At 38.0% G+C, this 16,598-nt stretch overlaps 1 protein-coding gene across 4 annotated transcripts in view; it reads right to left on the reverse strand.

Moving 5' to 3' along the window:
- Positions 1-221: 221 nt before the first annotated feature.
- LOC126470372 (vesicle-associated membrane protein 2) overlaps positions 222-16,598 on the reverse strand; it is a 33,640-nt gene continuing 17,263 nt past the window's right edge. Inside the window, exons 6-7 of one of the 4 annotated variants that reach the window (XM_050098193.1) lie at positions 11,057-11,130; positions 222-1,516 (exon numbers count right to left, since the gene is read on the reverse strand). In XM_050098193.1, coding sequence (XP_049954150.1) covers positions 11,069-11,130 — 62 coding nt within the window. In that variant the 3' untranslated portion in view covers positions 222-1,516; positions 11,057-11,068. Of the gene's footprint in view, positions 1,520-11,056; positions 11,149-16,598 lie in introns of all 4 variants that reach the window. The other 3 variants (XM_050098192.1, XM_050098191.1, XM_050098190.1) reach the window with 3 other exon arrangements.

The following is a 16,598-nucleotide window of genomic DNA, read 5'->3' on the forward strand; positions in this document are numbered from 1 at the left end:
ACCGTTTGCATTCTTTTGTGTTTTAGGAACCAATTTTTCACTTTGCTGAATTTCATTTCTTCCTAATTCACTTTCCTTTTTTAAATCTTCCCCCCATAAAAATTTTACTGGGACTTCACTTGTCAACAATGCATTTTGCCATTTTTATTTATTTTTCTGGGGATATTATGTAATATTAAGGGGATTCATTAATACATATTGTTTAATACAAGAAAAACAAATTTCATAAATACATAAATACTTTATTCCAACAACAACGGAATTGTAAACATTAATACAAATATGTCTTGTTAAATACATACATCTTGTGCTCTTGCGCTCTCTCATAAATACTCTGTAAACTTTTTCTGTGAAACAAAAAAAGCAACCAACTGCAAGCAGCATATTTTTGTGTGGCTTCGTATTTGGCTCGGTAATGTTTCATTCTGAAGCCATTGTTTAAAAAAATAAGTGGAAAAAGCCAACATCAGAGCCAGTACAATTAGCTGCAAGAAATAGGATATGTTCCCTACAAAATGCCAAGAGCACTATGCCCTGTGAATATAAAGGCAAACAACATGATAACAGCCCACATTTTGAAAAGTTTTGTGGAACGTACAAAATCCCTCTTAAAATATATATAGTAAATTAAGTGAGTAGTATCAAAGATGGTAATACAAATATTTTTAACTATTGTATCACAGCTTTTATATCCATTTAATTCAATGATTCTGGAAATCTGAGTTTAGGAACTTTGAAGTTTCACATTTAATATTGAGAACAAAAGCCCCTTATATGAACTGAAACATCCAAATTATAAAGCCAAAGGTTAAGTAAATTTCAGAACTTCCAAAGGAAAAAACACGTTTAGAAACATACATTTCCTCCCACCCGATGTCTAAAAGTGTGATCATCCATTCATACACACACATATAAAATTTGCAAAATATTTAATTCTACTTCTATATATAAACATTTTTTTTTATAAAAAAGCAACTTCAGCGACTTTATGAATACTCCCATAAAGAACTATAAGATAATCGAATATTTACGCAAGAGACTGTTACAAAACTTGCTACGAAATTAGCATACTATACCCAGAGAAAATATATTACATAAATATATGTATATAGAAGTATTAAGTGCACTTTCCAAATAGAAAAATGGACATCAAGATTTTCAGAGCACAGCAACTGGAGGAGTGCCATGGCATTGTGTGGGTATCCACAAAAAGCAGCAACTTATGTCACAGTATAACCTGTGTTAATCATGCTGGAGTGTCATGGAAAACACTGAGCTAATCAACATAATTGGCATGGATGACAAAATGTTCAGTTATCAGTGATAAAGCAGTACTCTCTAGTTTCACTAAGCATCAGCAACAACCAATTTAATATTTTAAATATATTAACAGTGGATACTGTGTGTGTGTGTGTGTGTGTGTGTGTGTGTGTGTGTGTGTGTGTGTGTCGGCGCATCCACAACATCCAATTCATCCAGCAATTTGATTCCATCCCAGGTCGGCTTTCAAACAGGTCTTCTGGAAAGAAAGAGGAAAAGCATCAGGACATACGTAATAACTGTCAACCTGCAACAGCAGAAACTTTAATATTTAGTGATCACAGTAAAGTGAAGGTAAATGAGCAGTCAAGCATGCACTGCTGCATTTAAGTTCCCATGATTGTTGGTGACCACAGAGCACAGTGGGAGTCAAGATAAAGTAGGTTCTATTCCATCAGCCAATAACAGTTTTGCACCAGTTTCCTGGATCGAATAATGTGATGAGTGTACTGAAAGTGTTCATTGGTCTGTTAAAAATGTCTAATTTTATTTAAAAGCATTGAGTGACAGCTTGTTCTCAATTATGAGGCCACAGGTGCCGACTGCAGCTACTGCATCATATCTGAAGTGGTAATATGTCAGTATTGTTCAACTTCAGACAACTTGTTCATGATGTAAGCACTCAATTAGAATCGACCAATCTGACTGACAACTAAAATTCAGTTAAAACAATTTCTTTAAATATTTTACTTTGATCATGCTAATTAGAATCAGGTACTCTGTGCTGAGTAATTAAGTAACCCTTACCGTTTGCAAATCACCACCAGCTATGTCCTTGCAGGACAGTACCTTTGTTCATGTTGCACTGCACTGAGGATGTGTGTGAATGCACTATTGGTGTGCTGATATGTTTTTGTAAGAATGGATTTCTTTTGTTTCCATTCACTTCTTTGGAGGTGGTGTGACTAGTATGTTGTATGACCTGACTAAATTGCTACTGAACAACCTGTTACAGTGTCCAGTGATTACTTTTCCATTTATTGCAATGGTGCTCTAATTCATACACAATTTAGGGAGGCATTATTTCATACTTCCTTGAGAAAAAGAAGGCCAACAACATGATTGCTTAGATGCAGGCTTAACTTAAAAGCGTGTGTCTTAAGATTATTTACTATGATCTGACACCATATTTTACCGAGACATTCTGTACCTTACATACTAACTACACATAAATACATGGAGCCATTCTGTTCTAACACTTTCACATTATCAGAATTAAAAACTAACACGAGTTCTGAGATGAGTAACAAAGAGGTCCTGGATATGTTGCTACGGAAAAATTGTTGAAAGTCTTCAAAACATCTGTAGTAGTTAGCTGAGGACAGACGAGCTAATGACTATCTACATCCAAGATACGTTTGTTGGGCATGACGACAAATTCAGCTGCCAGGTAAGGCACCCACGTGTGTGGGCATTGTACTAGTGAAGTGTGTTCTGTGGAGTTGCCTGACAAAAGGCAGAACTTTCCAGATTCAGCAGTTACGGTTCAGAGAGGTCTCAACAATAGGGTATCTAACCTGCAAGCTGCATTCAATATGATCTCAAACAGTTACACTTGACATTGAACATTATTACTCAATAAGGTAGATTGCCAGATTGCTCTCAACATGGCACCTTCTAACACATATGTGACCATTATTGGAAGTAAGGCTGAATCTGGAATTGTGCTGATTGGAAATATGTTGTATGCTTGGACATCAGTGATGGCACTAATGTGTCCATTTAAATCAGAAGGTTATGGCTTCTGGACCATCTCAGCAAGTGCAAAAGCATGCATACCACCAATCCAACTCACAGCAGGTGGTACCAAGCCATTGATAAGTAGTTCTGCACTCATTGCAGTGCTCATGTACTGACCAAAAACTGGATATGATGGAACTTGACTTGTGCTGTCTCAGTGTATTACAGCATGGCCAGTCACAGTACAACAAATTCATTTATAGCAGAGCAATCATGCTGTTTAATCCTAAGTTGATATTGTGCCCTCAGAGAATTATGAGGAATACTGGAACTTGCTTTTATGTCCCCACTTCATTTTACAGGTGTTCACTGGTCGACCTAGGCTTAACTCCAACCTTTGCAGTTTTGTGACAAAGAGCAGTGATATCAACACACACTAGTATCTGATACACTGTTTCACACACCATCCCTGTTCACTCATTTGGGTCACTGTTTCTGGGTGCTGCAATTTCCATATTGTTTTAATTTGATTTTCCACATAGGAAATCTGAAGTGTTCTAAGGTTTGCTGCTGTTCACGACATGTGTAACTGAGCTGGTGAATGACACTAGAAAAAATGAGGTGGTTTATGAATGATGCTGTTATAGTTTGGAAGGCACATTGCCAGTAAATAATAAAATGTTGGAAGTAGTGCAGAAGACTAATGCTTTGATCAGAGAATAGCAAGTGGTCCTCAACAGATACGTGTGTTGCAATGTCTGTAACTACACAGAACAACAAACTGTTGATATATACATAACTTGTGATTAGACAATGGAAACAGCAACAACTGTAAATTATCTGGAGTAACCTAAAGCAATTACAAGATATTGTTGCCAGGAGTGCAGATGCAACCCCGAAGAACCACTGGAAGAACTTTAGGAAATTTTAATTCACTGACGAATGAGGTAATTTACAAGGCCTTATTTACATGAGTCTTTAGTGTTTCTTGTCACTCAGAAATTCTTACCATGGGGTGGTATTAACAGAGAAAGCAGAAGATTCAAAAGAAGAGTGGCGCATTTTGTCACATGCTTATTCAGTTAAGTGTGAGATGGAAATTCTCATCAAATTCCAGTGGCAGCCACAAGGGAATGATGGTGCGTCACACAGAAGTTTACTGTTAAAACACCAAGGGGGGGGGGGGGGGGGGGTGTTCCAAGAAGAGACAGTCACAGTAGTGTTTCATGGAAGACCCAATTCTACTGTGACCCCTTCATTTACTCTTGTGTTGTGTCTGTTCTATACTGGAAATGAAGTTTCTGTAGTAAAGTTCTGTCATGATGAGATATACCATAACTCACAGCAAACTGCATATGCTGATTCTAGCCAAGCACCTAACGTTGACTATGCAAGGTAGTAGTTGGACATCAGTTTTTCCACAAGTGCATTGCCACAAGTGTGAAGGGGATGTGGAGTGGCTTGTTTGGAGACAAGCTTGTAGGAATTCATAACCTACAACGAATCAAAAGCAATCCTCTTTATAACTCTTTCCTTGCATAAATCACTGAATATTATAACTACATAAAAGTTTTCTTCATGTTGGTTGAAAATTTCACTAGAATTCAATGGAATGTGATGGACAACTGCTCCCAGGTCTGTTTTGAATATATCACCCCAGGAACTGACCAATGAGATACGGCAGTGGAAGAGGGGAGGGGAGACAGGGAACTTTTGTTCAAATGGTTCAAATGGCTCTGAGCACTATGGGACTTAACATCTATGGTCATCAGTCCCCTAGAACTTAGAACTATTTAAACCTAACTAACCTAAGGACAGCACACAACACCCATCCATCACGAGGCAGAGAAAATCCCTGACCCCGCCGGGAATCGAACCCGGGAACCCGGGCGTGGGAAGGAACTTTTGTAAGGGTTATCCCAGATACAAGGGCACAGTGACTCAGACATACACTGAGGTGACAGAAGTTATGGGATAGGTATGCACAATTACAAATGGTGATAGCATTGGGTAGAGCACTGCATCTGCATAGCTAATCTGCACACATAGCGTTAGTCTATTTCACTTGCTATGAACACGCACGTGGAAACGTGTGGCTGACAGTTCGCTCCTTAGTATCACACAGTTCTTACTCGTGGAGTGATGGGGAACAGCCGTGTGTCTGTGCCTCATGTGTAAGTAAACAGACCCCACTTGTACAGCTTCAACACAATGTAGTGGCACTAACAGTGCTGCTAGAGTTCAGATGCATGTAGAATTAGAATTTCTTTTTAGCTGTCAATTTTCCATTTTTTGTGTGGAGAAGGTGTATGCTGTATACATTAGATTCACCAAGTGTTACTACAGAATAATGAAAAAAGTGATAACTGAATATTGAATGTTGTTCCAGATCACTGTTGCAGTTGTGGAACTGTATATTTCCACAAAATAGCTGATGAATTACTGCTCACTTTTAGTCAGCTGCTAAAACTGCGCTGACGGACATATTTTGAACAGAATAAATGAAGAAGATTTATGCTGAGGAGTGTGACGACAGACTACAACCGTCAACGTTGTTTATAATTAACTAAACTTCAAAAGAAAGCAAGTGTTGACAGATGTGAAAATTACCGAACCATCAGTTTAATAAGTCACAGCTGCAAAATACTAACACGAATTCTTTACAGACGAATGGAAAAACTAGTAGAAGCCAACCTCGGGGAAGATCAGTTTGGATTCCGTAGAAACACTGGAACACATGAGGCAATACTGACCTTACGACTTATCTTAGAAGAAAGATTAAGGAAAGGCAAACCTACGTTTCTAGCATTTGTAGAATTAGAGAAAGTTTTTGACAATGTTGACTGGAATACTCTCTTTCAAATTCTAAAGGTGGCAGGGGTAAAATACAGGGAGCGAAAGGCTATTTACAATTTGTACAGAAACCAGATGGCAGTTATAAGAGTCGAGGGACATGAAAGGGAAGCAGTGGTTGGGAAGGGAGTAAGACAGGGTTGTAGCCTCTCCCCGATGTTGTTCAATCTGTATATTGAGCAAGCAGTAAAGGAAACAAAAGAAAAATTCGGAGTAGGTATTAAAATTCATGGAGAAGAAATAAAAACTTTGAGGTTCGCCGATGACATTGTAATTCTGTCAGAGACAGCAAAGGACTTGGAAGAGCAGTTGAATGGAATGGACAGTGTCTTGAAAGGAGGATATAAGATGAACATCAACAAAAGCAAAACAAGGATAATGGAATGTAGTCTAATTAAGTCGGGTGATGCTGAGGGAATTAGATTAGGAAATGAGGCACTTAAAGCAGTAAAGGAGTTTTGCTATTTGGGGAGTCAAATAACTGATGATGGTCGAAGTAGAGAGGATATAAAATGTAGGCTGGCAATGGCAAGGAAAGCGTTTCTGAAGAAGAGAAATTTGTTAACATCCAGTATTGATTTAAGTGTCAGGAAGTCATTTCTGAAAGTATTCGTACGGAGTGTAGCCATGTATGGAAGTGAAACATGGACGATAAATAGTTTGGACAAGAAGAGAATAGAAGCTTTTGAAATGTGGTGCTACAGAAGAATGCTGAAGATTAGATGGGTAGATCACATAACTAATGAGGAAGTATTGAATAGGATTGGGGAGAAGAGAAGTTTGTGGCACAGCTTGACCAGAAGAAGGGATCGGTTGGTAGGACATGTTCTGAGGCATCAAGGGATCACCAATTTAGTATTGGAGGGCAGCGTGGAGGGTAAAAATCGTAGAGGGAGACCAAGAGATGAATACACTAAGCAGATTCAGAAGGATGTAGGTTGCAATAGGTACTGGGAGATGAAAAAGCTTGCACAGGATAGAGTAGCATGGAGAGCTGCATCAAACCAGTCTCAGGACTGAAGACCACAACAACAACAACAACAACAACAACAACAAATCCTAAAACGTTTATGGAATGCCGCTGGATGTCGAAAGTCATCCACAGTGTTTTAGGATTAACTCTGAGAAAGCTTGTCATTAGAACATGGAATAGTTTTTCAATCAGACATTGTCTATGCAGTTACATACAGCTTTGAGATTCAAAAATTTTGGAAGAGACACTGGGTTCGAGTATCTGGAAGGTTTCATAGTATTGCAGCACACTTGCAACTTTTGTACTGTTGAAGTGCCAAGATACAATTGGAAGAATTTTGCCTTTCTACACCAACTGCAAATAATGCAGCACAGTCTGACCCATGATTTAAAAATTAGTTCACCTCTATCACTATCTATGACCAAAGGAGGCTTAAAAACAACTTCAGACATATAACAGCTGAAGAAACGCCAAAGAAATCTGGTCAAGAGTTTTGAATGACATTATGTTGTGAAAAGATTTTACTAGGAATGCGATTTGACAAGTGAAGTGGAATGACAACTAATTATTTGCTGAATACTACAGTGGAGTTGACGAGTTCTCAAGTTTTTGATGAAGAACATTGTGAGCTGAAAGTCATATCAAAGTGGATGAATTCAGGAGTGCACCACATGAGCTGAATGTATTTTGTTTAGGGTTACAATATTAAATCTCTGTAAATCGAATACTGTTTCTGATCAGGCATTTCAAAAAAAGAAGCAGTTGTTCTCTAAACTAATTTAAAACATACAAAAAGTTCATTAGCTTAATAAATGACAAATAATTGGAGTTGGATTTCAAATTTACCTATTATTCTAAGACTTTTTATTTGAGGATGAAACAAGTGTGTTTATTTGTGTAACTTAATAATGTTTTGAGTATTTGTTATTCACCAATAAAGAATAATAATTTATATCTGTATTCATTATTCGTCATTTGTATAAATTTCACTCAAGTCTAGTGCCAAGTCAAGCTCATCGCACATGTGCAAATGAGCATGTACATGCACTCACGCTTTTGTCATTAGCATCAGTAATCTATGACAACTTCTGCAATCATTCACGAAGCGTATTCACACTTTCACTCGCACACTGCAGATGTGCGGGCCATGTGGATACTCCACACCCTTACAGGGCTCTAGTATTGGACGCCCAATGTATGAAAGGGCAGTGAATTGTCAGTCATCATTTGTACACAGCTAATTCACATGAAAAGGTTTTATATGTGATTATGGCCTCATGACAGGAATTAACAGACTTTAAAAGCAGAATGGAGGTTGGAGATAGACGCACGAGACGTTCCATTTCAAAAATTGTTACGGAATTCAGTATTCCAAGAGTCGCAGTGTCAAGATTGTGCCACGGATACCAAATTTCAAACATTAGCTCTAACCATGGACAACCCAGTGGCAGATGGCCTTCACTTAATGACAGAGCAGTGGCATTTGCGTGGAGTTGTCAGTGCTAACAGACGAGTAACACTGTGTGAAATAACCACATAAATCAATGTGGGATATATTATTAATATATCTGTTAGCACAGAGAGACAAAATTTGGTGCTAACTGTCTACGGCAGCAGATAAACACCACGAGAGCCTTTGCTACCAGCACATCACCTGCAGCACCTCTCCTAGGCTGCGTGTCTAGATAACAACAGCCTGGTCAGATGAGTCCCAATTTCAGTTGGTAATAGCTGGTGGTAGGTTTCGAGTGTGGTGCAGATCCCACAATGCCATGGACCCTAGTTGTCAACAAAGTACTGAGCAAGCTGGTGGTGGCTCCATAATGGTGTGGGCTGTTTTTACATGGACTGGATCAGATCCTCTGGTCTAACTGAACCGATCACTGATTGGAAATGGTTATGGTCGGCTACTAGGAGACAATTCGCACCCATTTGTAGACTTCATGTTCACAAATAACAACAATGGAATGCTTACGGATGACTACATGCCATGTCACCGGGCCACAACTGTTTGCAATTGGTTTGAAGAACAGTCTGGACAATTCGAGCAAAGGATCTGGCCACCGGGATCACCCAACATGGGACATGATAACATCAGTTTATGCACAGAAATTTGCACTCTCAACACTTTCACAATTATGGACAGCTATAGAGGCAGCATGGTTCAGTAATTCTTCAAGGGGCTTTCAACAACTTGTTCAGTCCGTGCCATACCTGAAATGAAACTCCTGCAGCGAATGTAAAGGTTGTGTTTTACTGTATGGAGGGGGGTTACGTTTAGGCTGCAACTTATAAAATGCAGCACTGTGGACATAAGGGGGGGGGGGGGGGAGAACATTCAGAGCAAATAAATGACAGATTGCCTTAAAAAGTAATGAAATGCCATGAGAAATGTAAGGAGTTGTTAAGCCGAAGCACGAAGTCTCTTATTCCCTGTAGTACAGAAGGACAATATAAAGAAAACAAATGCAATAGTTCCTAAAACATACATGAAACAAGAAGACCAACTATGGTCTAATTTACCAAATCAACAATGGAAAATATGAAACATACTGAAAAACATACCACCTACACTAATATTCTATGGTAGACGATAAATTTATGGAAAGTGGCATTTGGGTTATGAATCTGTTAAACTGAGAGAGGAAGACAAAAATCAGCTTTTGGAAGAAAACAAATGAAAGGCAAAACATTTACAATTTCACCGATTCTTCCAGCTTAGTCATAGTCATATCTGTTATACTACTAGTTTAATTTATTTCAATCACTTGCTTAGTGTTGTCATCCATTTCCTCAACAATTACAGTGCTCAACAGAATGTTTAAAATAACTTTTCCATTGTGCACAAGCACTCCGTCTTCAGGCCACAAGTGGCCCATCGGGACCATCCGACCTCCGTGTCATCCTCAGTTGAGGATGCGGATAGGAGGGGCGCGTGGTCAGCACACTGCTCTCCCGGTCGTTATGATGGTTTTCTTTGACCGGAGCCGCTACTATTCAGTCGAGTAGCTCCTCAACTGGCATCATGAGGCTGAGTGCACCCCGAAAAATGGCAACAGCACATGGCGGCCGGGATGGTGACCCATCCAAGTGCCGGCCATGCCCGACAGCGCTTAACTTCGGTTATCTCTCGGGAACTGGTGTATCCACTGCGGCAAGGCCGTTGCCAACTTTTCCATTGTGATAAGCTTTCTTCTGTTTCCTTTGTCAGTGTCCTCACACTTGCCTCATATGATTCTGCACTTTCCACAGTACCCCTGTTCAGTTGCTCCTTTCTAACATTCAAGGTGCTGTCCCTCCATTATATTGGATGTTGCTACTTAGTTATGACCTTTGCTTTCCTTATATTTATTCTGTACATCTTGGAAGCCCTTCCATCCATGGTCAGGTGTGACACATTAAGCACTGATATAAGGCTGTCAGCAGTTCTCCGAAAACAGAAGAATGCTACAGATTAGATTGGTAGATCAGATAATAAATGACAAGGTACTGAATGGAATAGGGGAAAAAATTATGGCACAACTTGACTGAAAGAAGGTATAGGACACATCCTGAGGCATCAAAATGGCTCTGAGCACTATGGGACTCAACTGCTGAGGTCATTAGTCCCCTAGAACTTAGAACTAGTTAAACCTAACTAACCTAAGGACATCACAAACATCCATGCCCGAGGCAGGATTCGAACCTGCGACCGTAGCGGTCTTGCGGTTCCAGACTGCAGCGTCTTTAACCGCACGGCCACTTCGGCCGGCCTCCTGAGGCATCAAAGAACTGTCAGTTTGGTAATGAAAGGAAGTGAGGGGGATAAAAATTGTAGAGGGAGACAAAGTCCTGAATACAGTAAACAAGTTTAAGTGTAATTGATTCCAGTAGTTATGCAGATACAGATAGGAAGATGCTTGCACAGAGTAGACAAGCATGGAAAGCTGCACTGAACTAGTCTTCAGCACTGATTTAGACAATCACAAGCAAACTTACTTCAATAATTACACAGAGTAAACCAAACTTTAAAATTGTGATCAACACATTCATAAATTAAAATCAGGAGCCAGTAACTCCTGCAAGTTCATTATTGTTATCTCACTTAGATTTCTATTTATTTCAGTAAAAAACGATAAGAAAGGCACCAACAAATAGTGACTTCACTAGTAGCCACACTAAGAATAATGAACATGGTGACTGACTATACATACAAAATTAATTAGAAATTTTATTTACAGTGATACATACATGACACGATGACTATTGTGATTGGTTCTGTGGGGCAGCAGTTGTGACAGCAGCTGACTCTCCTCCTCCGGAAACTGAACTCCATATAGAAGCTGAGATTAGATAACCATCAATCAGTTACAAACTTAACTACAAATATTTTCTAAAATTGTACTCCATACAGGGGTGCATGGAGACTTTATTAGTGGAATATTTTTACTTATTATTTGTCACTTCAATTTTGAAGTTTATTCAACAGAAAGTTTGTTGTAGGAACACTTACTAGAAGTTTAGCACTATGAATAAAACATGGCTGACTGGATAAGGCAACTTGGAGGGAAAAAAATGATTTTGCAGGAGCAATAAAGAATTTCATACAGTCTTAGTATTAGAAACCAATTTAAGTTTTGTATAAATTACTTGTCTAATTCTTTTTTTTGGCTGTCATCATTATAGTTGTGCCATTTGTCTTTTGCTTACTGCTCTAACCTTACTCTTCCCTTGTACTTTTCACTGCACTGGAGTATTCAGCTGTATGCATTCATACTGCTTCAATTCATTTTACCTTGTATACCCAACTACCATGCAGCTACCACCTCAGTAATTTCTTTTCTTTTGGAATCCAGCAAACAAACATCATTGTCTACCACGCATTCACCTGGGCAACAGTCATGCTCACCTACAATTCGTTTTCTGTAGTCGTAACTATGTTTTCCACTTCGGTCTGTTCACTGATCCCATGAAAAGTGTTTCTGAAGCAGTGAAAACCCATTTCACATTGTGTCTGCAGACTATAATAACCAGAAATTTTGATGATTGTGTTGTAACTGTCACACTGTCAATTCACCAAATTCACATACACTAGTAACTCACTGTATGATAAAAGTAGGGTCAAACACCAAACAGGCACTACAAACAAATTAATTTAGTGCTCCGAGACTCACTGAAAAGGATGCGGTCTCTCATACTGGCCAGCACATATGGCCAGTGCAGGATGGGCCTCTCAATTTTTGGAGAAAGTGCTCGAATTGCCACAACAATACTTCCAGAGACTAACCTAACATGCTTTGATGAACTATCCTGGGTCTTAACTAATGAACTGGAGACATTTATATACTCTTTTCACAACTCCACAAAGAAAAGTAGTCACTTGATGACTGTGTACCGGTTACAATACTGAAGACAGTGGTCTTTTATTTAATTTGATCTCTCTCAACTGTTTTTTGCCTTAGTCATTGAGAAGAAAATTACTACCATTTGACGCATATTGTTATGAAAAGGCAGACTGTCAGTTAATGGTGGAAGAAAGTGATGTCAATTCTGTAAAAGCAATTTCATTGTGGGAAGGAACAAGAGATTATGCGCATATGAGTGAAGAACGACTTTTATACCAATTACTAGGGCTTTGTAGCTGGTGGTTATTCTTTCGCTCCTTGTGGTACAGATTTTGATCTTGTACAACTGTTGCTAAAGAGGCATGGCCATACGTCAGATATCAGGGATAATTGTGAAGTACGGCAAAAGTAAGTTTCCCCTTAAGGGAAGTAATGAAATCAAATATTTCTCACTTTAAAAGTCTCAGCAAATTATATATAAAAAAGACTTCCTATCAGAAAGAAACTGGGAAGAGACACATTCACAGTGTCTGGGTCCTCACTGCTAGTATGTTCATACACGCTTTTTGAATGGCTCAACCAAGCTAACCTGCACCCAGATAACTCACAAATTTACCATATCTAACACTAAGTCCCAATAAAATATGCTTGCTAAATTAAGAGATAAAGGAAGACGTTTCTTGTATACCTGAGGAGTACAAACAATTTTATGATGTACTATGTTTGCCATTTCGTCCACAATTGCTATTAAGATTATCGCAGCAGGTCAGACGTGACCGAAGGAACAGATATATACTATGTATGTACATATACCATGTCTGTTGTCAGTAGGTGAAAACACAACTAAAGATTTTCTGCAAAATCTCTAAATTATTACAGCTGATAGGTACAGCAACTAAGAATCTTGAAAACCATGTAAATATTGGAGACAGTTACTAGTAATATTTTAAAATTAAGTTTGTACTTAAAGTGAACAGCACTTATTTCCTTCATACTGATCGTCAATGAATGTTTCCCACCATTCCTGAATTTGTGGTTTTTATGTGTATTCTAGCAGAAATATGGGCAAAATCTAGTAATCTGCATCAAAATACATAATTATGTAGAAAGAGCCACAGTCCATCTTTATTTAATCATCCAAAGTAATGATATGAAATAATATGAAGCAAACCTGTGACTGTTACATTGGGCAGTTTTTTCTACATTAAACACTGTTCATTTTACTCTAAAGTTACTTAACTGAACTGAGGCCCTGTCAACAAACACAACATTCGGTGTCTTAACTGGTGATAAAAAGAATGTCTATCAATTTAACTAATAAAATAAAAATTCTGCTATTGGAATGTCCCTGATTTTTATTCAACACAGCAATCAACGTAGATGAGAGTGGAACTCACTTTTTTCCTGTGCTAGTGGTTGCTTCACCGTCTCAAAATTCAGAAAGACGCAGCCAACCTACTATACAGAAATGCCTATCTCTAGGTGGGAAGTGGGGTGTTTTTATTGACCTTTTATGCAGAATGCAGTTAAAAAATATTCCTTAGCGATCTTCTCATGGCAGCGCACTGAGACATTTTAGTTAAGCTATTTGGAAAGATGCATCCACATAAAGGAGAGAGCTTGGAGAATGTTATCTTTTTCAAGAAATACTTGGTGGAAACACATCTAGCAATGAAACTCCCTCTCGAAGAGGTCACAGATCACACCTGCCAACATCAGATAAACACCTACCGATTCTGCACCGTTTGAGAGTCAGATGTTCATATAACCAACATTCCTAAAATACTGACTGCTTCCTCTTAATGTTACAAAGGAAACAACATGATGTGTCTCAATGACAAGTTGCATCCCAAAATCTCCAAGTGAAAATATGAAGTTGTACTCTACATGTGTGGCATTTACCAGACTCCTAATTATTCATCTTAAGTTAATGTTGTCTCTCTCTCGGACTTTCACAATGTTTTTTGCACTTACCAATTTTCATTTTCCGTCCTCAATAATTTATTAACAACACATTAAACAGAAGGTTATTTCACAAAGAAACTTTGACAGCAAAAGACGCTGCAGGTAACAAGACAGAAAAATAAAATATACTCGCTGCAGAGAGAAAATCTCATTCTGGGTACACAAAAGCTATTCAGAAATCTTCAGGAGGATGTTGAAGATAAAATGAACATTTGGTACGTGGAAAAAATTAAACAATGGAAGCATGAAGAAAAAACTGAAGGTTATGATCCATAGACAGCACATTTAATCCATTTGGAGGCAGAAGGCACAGTAACCAACAACAGGAAATTTTCTGAACAATCTGAATTTCCTTTAAATGTTTCTTACACAAGTTAACACAACATATTTATGAAAATTATCACCAGCTACATAGAAAGAAACAAGGGGTTATAATTCATTACAAGAATGAAGAAGACTGCAAACTTGTCTAAAAGCCTAAAATTGTGTGAGTTTTTAACACACTGTCAACAAAATCTACAGTAACTGCCCTCAAGAAAGAAGGCAATGCCCGATATAAGTTAGTGTTGTAAGTGCTTGCCTCTGGTGCAGGTAAGTTTCAACAGGGCAAAAGAACTATATAGAGCAACTTTGTAAGTAGGCACAAAAATCATGTACTATCCAACTAAATTTTAAACTTGCATATCAATATGAAAATAGTGAAAATTCAAAAGATCATTGACACTGCGCGCACGTGGGTCCAAACATATTTTCCAAACATAGACAGAGCGTAAAGGATATCATAGAATTACCTATTGGGAACGATCTATTTGAATATGTTAGCAATGGAACCAACAAGTACAACAGTCAAAATTGCAACAGAAGGAAACTAGATAAAAACATGCTAAATTTGTTGACTTTAAGAGACCTGAACTTAGATAATGGTTTGGGCTTGCTATCCTTATGAGAACTGTAAAAAAAAAAAAAAAAAAGCTAAGACCAATGATTAGTGGTTAACGAATCCGTTGATACACACACCAACATTTTGCAAAACGATGTTCCGCAACCGATTCAGACAAATATTATGTTTTCCACATTTTTCCGACGACAACAATAAACCAAATAATGCCGACCGCTTTTCGAAGTGAAATTCATAATTGATCATTTTTCCAAAAGTTTAAAGACACATTTAATCTAAGTCAGAACATCTCTATTGATGAAGGAATGGTACTGTGGCATGAACAGTTATATTTTAAAGTTTACAATCTGTTGAAAGCTACAAAATATGGCATACTCATTCGGACACTGTGCGATTAAAGTATGGGACACATTTCCTCATTCAAGATACATTCCAGCAACGGACAGCCTTCAGCAAAAACAGTTATGGAACTACTCACACCTTCTTATGGAAAGTGTCAGCACCTCTACATGGGTAATAATTATAACAGTGTAGAACTTGCAAAGAAGTTACTTGAAAAGAAAATTCGTGTTTGTGGAATGATATGGCAAAATAGAGGATTTCCAGAAAAATTAAAGTGCGCAGAACTCCGTGTGTTTGAAGCTTGTCACCAATGGAGAGGTGACTAGCAGCTGGCGACAAGCTAAGCAATCTGAATTAGCGCTGCTGGTGCCAAGTAAATAAATTTGTATGAGACTTGCAGACAGCAAAGTGTTAAGAACTTGTGAAATCCATTACCACAAATTACTGTACAAACATTGTACTGTACATTTGATTTCCTTCACTCTGAGAGATTTTATACATAGTATTGGAGAGGACTGCAATCCTTAATCATGTATTCCAAGTACACACATTTTTGTTCGTATTTTGGGGGTTTTAACATTTTCCTCAATTTTGCATTTTTTAGGTCTGGACCACATGAAAATGTAAAATACGAGTTTCACTGTAAATAGAAAGTGCAGAAGCATACTCAAAAAATTAAATTCCAATGTGTCTGAAATGGAAAGTGTAAAACCAATATCTACTAGCATTTTGTCGTAAAATAGTGACACAGACTTTTAATGCAAAAGATATCTAACAATCAGAAGATTCTTCAGCAAACAATCCATAGATCCATGTTTGAAATTAACAGAAGAGATAATGAAATATACAAATGTGACAGAGTACAGACTGTAATGGAAGATTTAATTACCACTGTAATGAAAACAAAATGATGATGGACGGTGTGGGAAGCTAGGTGAAGAATGGAAAATGAGGAAGGAGCTCTTTGCCAGTTTCCAAAGGAGAATGGAAGGCCGAGACAATAATCTGATGGGAAATGGCTGGACAGCATTGAAGAACATGTAGGATAATTATGATAATTATTGAAATATAAACATTTCATCAGAAACTAATATAGCTATTTTCAAGCAATCCAACTAATCTGTTATTTATGCACATGTTAAGTGGAGTTTTTATAAATATGAGAGTTCATGTTTCACTGCTATAGTAATAATAGATAGTGAGGTTGATATCCTGTGATGTCTGCTATCAGTGATTCCTCTAG

This window comes from Schistocerca serialis, chromosome 3 (genome assembly GCF_023864345.2).
Source record: "Schistocerca serialis cubense isolate TAMUIC-IGC-003099 chromosome 3, iqSchSeri2.2, whole genome shotgun sequence".
Classification (NCBI taxonomy): domain Eukaryota; kingdom Metazoa; phylum Arthropoda; class Insecta; order Orthoptera; family Acrididae; genus Schistocerca; species Schistocerca serialis.